The 12,319-nt window shown below is 39.8% G+C and overlaps 1 protein-coding gene across 2 annotated transcripts in view; it reads left to right on the forward strand.

Moving 5' to 3' along the window:
* RELN (reelin) overlaps positions 1-12,319 on the forward strand; it is a 479,257-nt gene that overhangs the window by 371,718 nt on the left and 95,220 nt on the right. For both annotated transcript variants that reach the window (XM_055301120.1, XM_055301121.1), the window contains 3 exons: positions 6,990-7,147; positions 8,403-8,610; positions 10,258-10,334. In XM_055301120.1, the coding sequence (XP_055157095.1) occupies positions 6,990-7,147; positions 8,403-8,610; positions 10,258-10,334 (443 nt within the window). The remainder of the gene's footprint in view (positions 1-6,989; positions 7,148-8,402; positions 8,611-10,257; positions 10,335-12,319) is intronic.

Consider the following 12,319-nt stretch of genomic DNA (forward strand, 5'->3'; position numbering starts at 1 on the left):
AACTCAAGGCATTTCTGCAGAGCCTAGATGATATAAATCTACTTGTACAGCTTTCTGGTTGTGACTTAATATACACTTGGAATATTCATTAGTGCCACTCAGCAATATTTCCAACTTCCTTCCTTACTAGAATATAGTAGGATTATATTTTCCTCATACCTTTTAAAGTTTGACATGGCCTAATAAAATGCGTATGGAAATGAAATGTTTGATTTTTAAGAGTCTGTGTGCATTTTGCCATGTTCTCTGCTTTATGAAAGCATGTTTTGAGATATAGTTTACATCAGTCGGGGTCTCTGTCTACAACAAGCAGTCTTCCTCACCAATCTATACTGGACATCCTTGCATAAACAAGAAATAAACTTTTGTTGAGTTAAGCCACTGAGATCAGGGATAGTTTGTCACCACGGAATAACTGATATCATCCTGACTGATACAGTGGTAAAAGCTTAGCAATCTACAGGAGTGGTTTATTCATGAAGTCCTTGGAGACTATTCTTTTTTTTTTAAGATTTTATTTATTTATTCATGAGGGACACACACACAGAGAGAGAGAGAGAGAGAGGCAGAGACACAGGCAGAGGGAGAAGCAGGCTCCATGCAGGGAGCCCGACGTGGGACTCGATCCCCGGACCCCAGGATCATGTCCAGGGCCAAAGGCAGCTGCCAAAACACTGAGCCACCCAGGCATCCCCTTGGAGACCATTTTGTCCCCTAATTGATCACCAAACTTACTGTGCACCATCTAGCTAGATAAGCTGGTTATATTCTCTGCTTCCCTCATTACTTAGGTGTGCATCTCTCAAAAATTACACCACAGACTTTGGTAGACAAACTTCCCAGGTAGGGAGAGAACTTGTTTAGTCAAGGATGTTCACGTTTCTGGGTTCTCTGTTAACTTTTGAAGCATAATCTATAAATACCAATTATTCCAGGAAAGAGTTTGTCAGTCAGTGGATCTAAGTCTACTTGTAAGTAATTCTTTGTCTTTATCAGCCAGTCAGTGTTCTTTGTAGTATATTAAAGAGAGACTCAGATGACTTGATATGTAGGTGGCAATGTTGATGTGTTGGCCTTCTTTGATGAAATTTAAGAATTTGACTTGCACCGTGTCTTAGGTAGGACACAGGCCCAGCTACTATAACAGGGAAACAAATATAAATGCTTAAAGAAGCTTAAACAAGATAGAAATTCTTTCTCATATCACAGTCCAGAGGTGAGCAGTTCAGAGCTGACATTATGGTTCAGCCATTCTGAGCATAACACTTTCATCTCTTGATCTAAGGCAGCTGTTCTAGATCTTGTCATCTCTTAAGCAGTAGAAGTAAAAAGGAGTCAGGGATGCATAGATGCATTACTTTCTATTTGATTTTATTTAAGATTTTATTTATTTATTTGAGAGAGAGAGAGAGCTCAAATCAGGGAGGAACAGAGGGAGAGAGAGAATCCTACACGACTCCCTGCTGAGTGCTGAGCCTAGATCTCAGAACTAGATCTCAAGACCCTGAGATCAGAACCTGAGCCCCTGAGCTGAAACCAAGAGTCAGATGCTTAACCAACTGGCCAACCCAGGCGCCCAGATACATTACTTTTTTTAAAAAAATCATCCTTACCCTTTGTTTCTATTACTGAGTACAGCCTAGGATAATATTTGTACAGTTTTCTATTGCTATGCAACCTGTCTCTCCAAAACTTGTGTCTCCAAACAAAAGCAACAACGATTGACTTTCTCATGGTTTGTGGATTATCTGGGTAGTTCTGCTGCTGCTCTATCTAGGATCCATCATGTAACTGCATATAATCAGTGGGTTGGTTAGTGTGTGGGCTCCGCAGGACATTTCTCTCTTTATCATCTTCAGCCCAATATTTTTCACAGTTGATGGTTCTAGAGTTCCAAGAGAATAGCAGTAAAAGATGCAAGACTATTTTATTTGTGACATCCTATAGGTCAAGGCAAGGCACAAGGCCAGTCTAGATTCAAAATGTGGGAAAACAGACTCCCTTTTTTGATAGGAAATGCAGAAAAGTCAGATTGCAGAGGAACATGTACACAAGGAGGTGTGATTCATTGGGGGAGCATTATTGTAACAATCTATGATAGTTTGTCCTAGCCCTAGTGATTCACATTTCTCCCATAGCCAGATGCATTCACTCTTCCCCCAAGACCTCCCAAGTGTCATCCCATCACAGCATCAAGCACTAAGTCACTGATCTCATGATCTTTGTCAGGGCAGGGTATGGCCATGGCTCCCCAGATATGGCTTCTCTTGATCTAGAGGCCTATGAACTAAAAAGACAATTATCCATATCTAACATACAGTGGTGAGACACTAACAGGATAATAACAATAGCTACTTCCACTCAAAAAAAACGGGTGGGTTGTGGGGAGAGAAGTGGTAAGCACATAGCAGCCAATGGCCAATAGGAATTCTAAAAGTAAACAAGATAACTTCTTATTAGGACTCCCTCCTCCGTGAGCAATGTCCAGGACAAGAAAGTTGCCTTGATTAAATTCTGCTCTTTAGGAGAGGTTCTCTAATCTGTTGTTCTTCTCAGCTGTTAGTTCTGCTCTGTAGGGTTCACCTTCTGAGGCATCTCTCGTTTGCCATGAGAATTTATCTGTGTTTCTATCCTAATAGCAATCTCATCCTACTTTCCGCCCATCACAAGCTGGCCACATAGCAGTACAGCCCTGTAGTCCTCACCACCACCACTGCCTTCCACCCTGATGCTTTTCCGAAACTTTGACCCAACCACAGCTCTCCCAAATAGATAGTACGGCTTGCCATGAAGCTGAGGAGCAGCAGGTGGTGTGTATTTCCTGCAATGACTAGAATATCGAGGCTCTACAAAACATCACTATGAAAGTCATGGTAAAGCCACATGTGAGAAATAAAGGTTTTCTTTAATATCACAAAGTGAGCAGTATTTTGAAGCTCCCAGTGTATCAATATTGTCTTGGACCTCAGCTCTTGGAAGAAGAAAGTGTCTGCATTAGAGTCCAGCTTCTGGCTAATTTGAATACCATCCAGCTTTCTGGCTGATGGCATTCAGGACAAAGAGCTCTCTACTAAAGAATAGTAAATATGTTTCCCCTTTAAGAACTGTTGTTGTTTCTTCTGCAATATGTTCAACTCCACTATCTCCAAATGCAGTGTTGGAAAGCTGAGAATTCTAAGTGTGAAAATTGTTAAAATTGGGAGCTATTTTGCCACGAGGCAACATGCTTATAATAGTTACTAGAACATTACTCTTTCACAAATAATTCTAAGCTGATTTTCTCAAAGGAGCATTTTGTCCTCATAGTCATTCTCTTGGCTCTTGCCTGCAAAGGAGAGACATTGGTGGCGGTAGATAGATGTTGGTATACCCCTGACACTCAACAGCATCCCTGACCATACAATGTATCATGTCATGTAGCCTACTCTAGGTTCCCTATGCAGAATGCAAAATGTTGATATCTCTGGGGGCAGGGGTAGGGGGTACTTAGGGAATGAATATGCTAGAAATATAGTTGCTTAGTAACTGCAGAATATCTCTTCCACTGCCACCGTCACCTGTGCCACCTCTGCACAGAACAAGTAGGTGCACAGGAATCTTCTTGGTTGGAAAGGCCAATGTAACACCACTCTCAAATGTGCTGGTGGAAGAGGAAGTTATAGAAGCCTATTCTCCTAGTTGCTCAGACATCCTGTGAACAAAAGTAATTGGGAAAGGAGTCAGAGATAGAGTCTTACCTTCTACTTTTTCCTCATTTGGGAAAGCAAGACAAAGGGGAAGTATTGTTCAATGATTTGAATGGTCAAGCCACATTATGGCTTATTTCTAGTAAAATTATGTAAAATTAAACTCTGCCTTTCCCCCAGTCATTATCTCCTCCAATCCTTCCCAGATCTTCCTGACTCTCAGGTCAAAGATGCTCTTCTAGGATTATGTCCTTCTCAATAGCAGTAGTAATCAGGGTTGTCTAGGTGGACAGCATAATACTTTGCTTGTCTTCAACTAACCTTCTCTATTGCTCTACCATCATATTCACATGTTGAGTATCAGTACCCAGAGAAGAGCTAGTCCAAGGATAAGAGTTATCCAGTCTTCAGTTGACAAAGCTATTCCTGTAGTGAGTAGCGAATATCCTAATGTAGAGAGAATGATGAATTCACGGTGCTGAATCAAGAAATTCTCTGCATGCCAGGTCTCTTGTAACCTGGTGTTTAAATTAGGAGCATGTGGGATCCCAGGCACAGTGGATTTTTGCTGGCATAAAAAGAGGCTTTCAAGCAAAGATCAGAAGTGATGAACAGTTTGATGAACAGGTATCCTATTATAAAAAAAATAGCTCTTAGGCAAGGAATTAGAAGACATTTCAAGAAACAGGCAGAAAAACTTTAAACCATCAGAAACCAGCTACTTCTTCAAGAAAGAAATGAAGCGTTCACCTCACTTTGGCCATACGTCTTCTGGTGGTCTCTCCATGACTACAGTTTTTTAGTGAATTTCTTACTAGTTCTTCCTCTTATTCCAGCAACCCTGAAGTTTCTGATTTATTTGTGCTCAATTCTAAGACTGGGATGGGAGAGTAAGACCGGATAGCAAGCAGTAGTCATCAGGAACCAGACACAACTGGGAAAATTAAAATGAAGCCAAGACTTGTTTATGTTGTGATCAGTGAAAACTTTCTTGCTTCAATTTGCACCTACTAAATTAAAAACCATGTAGCAGAGATTTAAAAAAGGAAAAGAAATACAATCTCTTGCCCTTTTGCTTTGAAATATGGACTCTCAGCTAGGACTCTTAACTAGGATTCATCATGTCCTGGACTCACCCTATTAACCAAATAATTCATCATTTTATTTTCTATTTTGTTTTTCTTTATTTAAATATGGATTCCTTAATGCTAAGCCCCCAAGGTCTTTCACATTCTCAAATGTCTAACAGTACCCTCTGCTTCTTGGGTCTATAGGAGACTTAGACATGGGAGTACTTCTTCTCTCTGGCCCGACCAGACCTGGATTCTTTTATTGTTATTGAAAATTATAGGCACCCCAAGAAACAGAGGGGTGAAAGGGTTTTACTTTCCTTTCTTCCACAATCACATTACCAAAGCATCTAGAATTCTACCTAAAGGTGGGATTCTTCAACCTTCTGAATGCTGCTGGGCCTCCACCTGAGTCTCTCTTCCATGAAATAGAGCAGTTGATAGATGCCCTCATCTGGCCCATATGGGAGAACCTAGGGTAAAGGGTAGTTGTTCCTACCTCTTTCTTTACTTTCCATGGGGCAAGAGGTGCAAACCCATGTTCCTCTATATTATAGAAACATGAAAAGGAGAGGCAAGAATGACTTCCAATCCAAGAAGACTCATATCAGAGAATTGGCTTGTTTTCCTTTTTTATCAAATATACGCCATCTTTTGAGAGGGGCCCGGAGGCCTTACCTTTTTCCTTAAAAGCAGCAGTTGGCAAAAGCTACTGATCATCAATTCCATTTCCTTCCTTTGAGAGGAAAAGCATCTGCACAACGTAAATAACCAAACAACCCTAATGGGGGGAATTTTCCCAAGGTTCATAGCACAACCACTGTGTATTCTTTTTTTTCTTTCTTTTTGCTTTTGTTCTGTGTTTCTAATCTGATTTCAGTTGTCTTTTGCCTTAAAAAATAAGACCAATATATTTCAAATTCACTTTACAGGAAATAAAGAATGTGTTCACTTTCCTCTTAACACATTGAAGAATGTGTGCTAAGACTTGCATGAATGAGTGATTAGTCTCTGAACACTTCAATCTCATAAACAACATTGTTGGTTACATTTCACAAATTTGCCAAGAGTAGGTAACTTAAAATAATGAAGAAAGAAATCCAGGTTTATGGTTCTGTGTTGCCAAATAATCAAAGCTATTTGAAAAGCTATAAAGAAATGCATTCTGACACTGCTGTATTATTTCCACAATAATAGAGAGGAGAAGGAACCAACATTGTCTCTAGTTATCCTTGACAGTCTTCATTAATCTTTAAGATTCTTTGCCCTTTTTTATGAAGAAACTGAACGCATTCAAAAGTCTATAAATATTGGCAGCGGAATTAATTGGACTCCAGATAACCTAATCCATCTTCCTTCCTTGATGTCAGTAGAACTGAGAAGGAAGAGGTATTTTTCTGGTGGGATATTATAGATGTGTACAGGTTTCCATATATTTGAAAAGAAAGAGATGTGCTGAGAGGATTGCAAAGACTGGAAAGCGACTGGAACCAGTGTTAGTTTGGCAGCCTTGAGACTGTTGTTGTGGGGGAAGAAGTACCGGGCAGCAGCCCAGACAACTGATGTTCCAGGGTTTTAAAGTACTGGGACCAGGTCCGTCTTTTGTTCATTGGCAGTAGCCAGTATTCGTTGGCAGTCCAAATGGTTGCTAAGAGCTCATAGAATGAGTGTCTTAGGGATTTGAAGTTGAGAGGTGAAGAGGAAGGCAACAGGTGGGAGGAGCTCTGTCAGTACAAACTTAACTCTTTCCTGCCAGAATCATGTCAGTGGCAAATAGCCAGAGTCCCCTTATGTATCCTAACAAAGAATATTCTATTTGATGGTCTCAAAAATTCCTAAACAACCTCTTCTGAAAATGCCCATAAAATTAGTGCAATGGAAGGATGAAATGTTAATTATGTGAAAGGAATACCTTTCTGGTTTTTATTACTAAAAGCCTATGAGATGGAAAATATACAAGTAATTACCCATAATATGTTTCTGGGTATCAAAAGTCTTCTGTACCTGATATCCTCTTGGTGTTTAAACATTTAGGCTGAAGAAGAAAACAACAGGTTTTGAGAAAGCCCTGGTAGAGACACCTTATCATGAACATTATTAAGTGTTCAATGAAGCAGACATGACTTTCAAATAAGCATGAAACCTTTCTTTAATTTTTCTGAGCCATTCTATATTTCAGTGCTTTTGGCCACAGTATTGATGTAAGAGACACGTGTGTTGTTTTTCCCAATAGTAAAACCAGATTCCGATGGATTCAGGAGAGCAGCTCACAGAAGAATGTGCCTCCCTTCGGTCTGGATGGAGTGTACATATCTGAGCCTTGTCCCAGTTACTGCAGTGGCCACGGGGACTGTGTCTCGGGGGTGTGTTTCTGTGACCTGGGATATACTGGTAAGGCCGCAGGCATGTGTCTGATGATTTCTTTGCAAAATATCCTTCTGTAGTTACTGTCTTTCATGTTACTTCTTCTAGGGAAATAGATTCTTAGATGATTCTTCTTTAAGTCCTACTTGTAGGAATTTGCCACCCAGGCATTTGAGGTGCTAAAAGATATTTTGTAGTTTTGAGCTTCCCAACAGAAAAGAAAATATGGTAACACCAATTTCACACCCTAAGGGAGATTTATTTATTAGCAATAGTGATAGTAGTTAACATTGCCTTCTGTCTACTTTATGCCAGGCACTATAGTAAGTGCTTTTTACGTCATCCCAAATTCTAACAAAACCCTGTGCCACAGTACATACTGTTATTGTCTTGTTTATATTTAAGGAAACTGAGACATAGAGAAGCTTAGTAACTCTTCCAAGGGCACATAGAGAGGAGTTGCTGAAGCTAGGCTTCAAAGTCTGGTGAGGCATTCTCTAAAACTCAAACCTAAGCTCTTACTTGACCACTTGGCTATACAAGGGGCTCTCTGTACTTTACATTGCTTTTTATAAGAAATGTAATTTTATATGTGCAAAGTAAAAATCAGTGTAAGAAATGATAAATCCAAGACTGCCAAAAAGAGAAATTTTTAAGAAAAATATTTTCTGATCAAGTCATCCTTGGCTATTGTTACAAGCAAAAATAAAAAAGGGAGTTGAGATTAAAGAGTAAAATTAAAGAAAATGTTATAAGCTTCAAAATCTTCTTTCAGAGTTTTTCCTAGAGGCAACTTCAAATTGATGCTTCCCAGAGTTTCCGTGCTCTGCCCTTTATCTGGCACATGACCAAAGACAAACATATGTTGTTGCAGGCCTTCTGTGGAGAGCACTGCCACTCATGGTTTCAGGGGTGTTTTTTGAAAATCTGGGATTAACTCTCCTTATTGATCCTCTGATAAAAGGACAACAAAGGAGCAAATTTTGTGGTGGACAAAATCTATTTCTCAGTTTGCACACGTACTCTTAGGAACAAGAACCACAGAAATCTGTGGTTCCCAATGTCTCTCTATTAATAAAAAATTATAGAGGTGGAATAATGTTTTTGATGATGGGTAGCGATGACCGTATTTTGGGCAGACAGTTGTGGGATACAGATTTCCACATGGTTTCCTTCCCCTAACACTTGTGGAAAGGCTTCCTTAGCCCATGCTCTGAATGTACCTTCTAATGTGTAACAATTTCAACAAAGCCTCTCTCCTATGTGTTTCCTTTCTCGGAAGCTGCACAAGGGACCTGTGTGTCTAATGTCCCTAATCACAGTGAGATGTTCGATAGGTTTGAGGGGAAGCTCAGCCCTCTATGGTACAAGATAACTGGAGGCCAGGTTGGAACCGGCTGTGGAACACTTAATGATGGCAAATCTCTCTACTTCAATGGCCCTGGCAAAAGGGAAGCAAGGACTGTCCCCCTGGACACCAGGAATATCCGGTAAATAGTTTATTGGTACACTTCTCTGTGAGCATTATATTTACCATGCTTTGTGATCTGATCTAAAACTCTCTGTTCTGGGCAGCCCGAGTGGCTCAGTGGTTTAGTGCCGCCTTCAGCCCAGGGCGTGATCCTGGAGACTCGATCCTGGATCGAGTCCCACGTCAGGCTGCATGGAGCCTGCTTCTCCCTCTGCCTGTGTCTCTGCCTCTCCCTCTGTGTGTCTCTCGTGGATAAATAAATAAAATCTTTTTTAAAAAGTAAAAAAAAGGGATCCCTGAGTGGCGCAGCGGTTTGGTGCCTGCCTTTGGCCCAGGGCGCGATCCTGGAGACCCGGGATCGAATCCCACGTCGGGCTCCCGGTACATGGAGCCTGCTTCTCCCTCTGCCTGTGTCTCTGCCTCTCTCTCTCTCTCTGTGACTATCATAAATTAAAAAAAAAAAAAAAAAAAAAAAAAAAAAAAAAGAACCTACAGACCACATTGGTGCCCACTGGCTTCTTAAAAAAAAAAAAGTAAAAAAAAAATTTTAAAACTGTTCTTTTATTGAGGACTTACATAGTAAGATTTTTCTATATAGATTTTGTTATGTAAAAATGAAGCATAACTTGAACTCCACAATAATATAGTTTCTGCAAAACTTCTACCCCAATTCATTAATCAGCCTACAGACATCACTGTCTGTGTGCCTAATGTATGTCAGCTTGGTTTTCTAAAGTTCTGTGTTACTATGAGGACTATTTGGTATTACTTTTATATATACCAGATGAAACAAAGACTTTTCTTCAACTCTAAATTCTGTGTCCAAAAATGATGCATTCCGTTTATCAAAGTTTATTTGTATTCACTTACTAAAAACTGCTCCAGAAATTTTAAATACCTACACTGACACCTACTGGTAAAATAAATAACTGCTTGGTTTTAGGGTCAAATGAAGTAGTAGCACGCCTAAAATAAAATTGTGCTTTTTGTATTGCTCTCAATTAAATTATTTAAGAATTGGAAGAAAGGAAACTGAAGAAATATTTGGAATTTCTAGACCTTGTCCTCAGTAAACTCGGGTTCTGTGTCATGGTTTTTCTGCCTTAGCTTTCTTTCCCCTTCTGAGTTCTCACAGAGGTGCACCTGTCACATAGCCCTCTCTGTTGGTTTACTGTGGACTGAGGCCTAATTTACATCACACTGAGTGTCAGCTGTGAAAAATTAAACCATCCAAGTCTAAATCAGTAATATAGGTCATTATGTGGCCCAACACTGATGTAGCATTTAGCTTCTTGATGTTGGATTTTTCCTCATCCTGAATTTCCAAGATTAGTATTATCCCAATTTAAGGAATGAGCATTTCAGTGATTTCATTAAATTACATCAGACTGTGGCATTGAGGCAGAGTTCAACTGTTCCCTTTTGCTTAAACCATTATTACAGAATAAAATTAATAATTATTAACTAACCTTTTAAAATGGTTGCAGAATTAGCTGGCTATATAATCTATGCATTTTCTGCTCATATGCCCTTTGTGTTTAAAAGTCATATTTCAGAATTACAGAACCTTTTTTTTTAATGTGTCAAAATGCAAAAGGTTAAATCTCTTCTGAACTTACCCACTTGTAAGTAAACTGAAGTTTGGTTTGTTTGTTTGTTTCCCCAGACTTGTTCAGTTTTATATACAAATTGGAAGTAAAACTTCAGGAATTACCTGCATCAAACCAAGAGCTAGAAATGAAGGTAAGCTGCTGTATTTCCATAGAAATTATAGTTACTTTGGGCAAATTAGTCCTCTTTCTTCCCAAAATTTGGCCAGGATTTTGCAAACTGAGACACTACATTGCATCATTTCTTCTCTCTCTTCTTCATCATTAAATGGCTAGCTGTGTAGAGCCATGATCTTTTAGGTTCCTCATCTAGATCCTTAAGCCTGAAATGAAAAGCTTATGGATCATGTCACAGTGTATTTGTTTTGATCAAGGTATATTTGTTTATGATCAAAGTGTGTGTTTTTAAGGAATGCTGTTTCTTTATAAGTTTCAATAGAAAAAAGAGCAGAGCGTTTTACATTTAGTGTGGGGCTAGAAGCCTGTTTGCATTGGGCAAATAGACTCTGCTTCCTGCCCATAAATGTTCTGGTGATATTAGCATCCTTTGGTAGAAGAAACAGTTCTTGGTGGTGATAAACCTTAACTTTTACTAAGCACATATTATATTCAAGGCACTATTCCAAGTGTTTTATCTGTTCATTCATTTCATCTTCATTCATACCTCTTTGCCATAGGCATTATTAGTCCTATTTCACAGCTATCGAAACTGAGGCACAGTAGGTCAAGTAACTTACCCAAGATCATGCAGTCAGTAAGTGGATGAGCAGAGACTGAAACCACTGATGCTTGTTCCAGAATGGATGTCATGACCACCTGCATACTGCTTCCCTCCTTGCCCAGAACTCTGCTTTGTCTAGGTATCCTGACCATTTTGTGTCTCAGAAATTCAGTTCTTTTTTTTAAGATTTATTTATTTATTCATGAGAGACAGAGAGAGAGAGAGGCACAGAGAGAGGAGCTGAGACATAGGCAGAGGGAGAAGCAGGCTCCTTTTAGGGAGCCTGATGCGAGGCTCAATCCTAGGACCCCGGGATCATGACCCAAGCCAAAGGCAAACCCTCAACCACTGAGCCATCCAGGCGTCCCAGGGATTCAGTTCTGAAAGAAATACAAAATACTTGTGGCATATATAAATGGTCTCCAGGAGCTCTGCAGATAGGATGGGATGCCCTAAGGAACCCTGAATGCAACTTTTCCCAGCACAGAATCCATGGACCTCTCAGATGGATCTTCCTCCAAACCTTGATCTCATGGATGGTGTGTGACAAGTCTTGTAGCTTCTGAGTTTGTTATTATTTCAGGCATAACTGTGTATAACATGTTGGCTTAAACCATATCTGTTAGTGGAGCTACTAATAGTTCTAATGATCCATCCTAAATATGCTCGGCCATATCGTCACTAACTAAAGCTTTCATGACTTTTTCTGAGTATCTCAGTCTAGTCTAGTCTAGTCTAGTAATTACCCAGATCATCAATTTACTGAAGCAGTGGTCTAAAGACTTTTACAGACCATTTTGCATTCCCTAAATCTCTTCAACAAATGTTTATTTAAGAATCTACTCTAAGGCAGCCTGGGTGCCTCAGCAGTTTAGTGCCGCCTTCAGCCCAGGGCGTGACCCTGGAGACCCGGGATTGAATCCCACGCTGGGCTCCCTACATAGAGCCTGCTTCTCCCTCTGCCTGTGTCTCTGCCTCTGTCTCTGCTTCTCTCATGAATAAATAAAGAAAATCTTAAAAAAAAAATAAAGAATCTGCTCTAAGCCAAACATGTTCTAGGCTACAGATAATGTCACCAAATGTCTGACACATCAGTCATGATGAGCTAGGTTATGCTGCTACAATGAACAATCTCTAAATCTCAGTGGATTAAATTTTTAAAAAATGAGATCTTGCCATTTGCAGTGACATGGTTGGAACTAGAGGGTATTGTGTTAAGCGAAATAAGTCAATCAGAGAAAGACCATTATCATATGATCTCATTCATATGTGGAATTTAAGAAACAAAACGGGATCATAAGCAAAGGGAGGCAAAAATAAAATAAGACAACAAGAGGAGACAAGGCATAAGAGACTCTTAATCATACGAAACAAACTGAGGGTTGCTGGAGGGGAGG

The sequence above is a fragment of the Nyctereutes procyonoides genome, unplaced genomic scaffold (genome assembly GCF_905146905.1).
Source record: "Nyctereutes procyonoides isolate TBG_1078 unplaced genomic scaffold, NYPRO_anot_genome, whole genome shotgun sequence".
Classification (NCBI taxonomy): domain Eukaryota; kingdom Metazoa; phylum Chordata; class Mammalia; order Carnivora; family Canidae; genus Nyctereutes; species Nyctereutes procyonoides.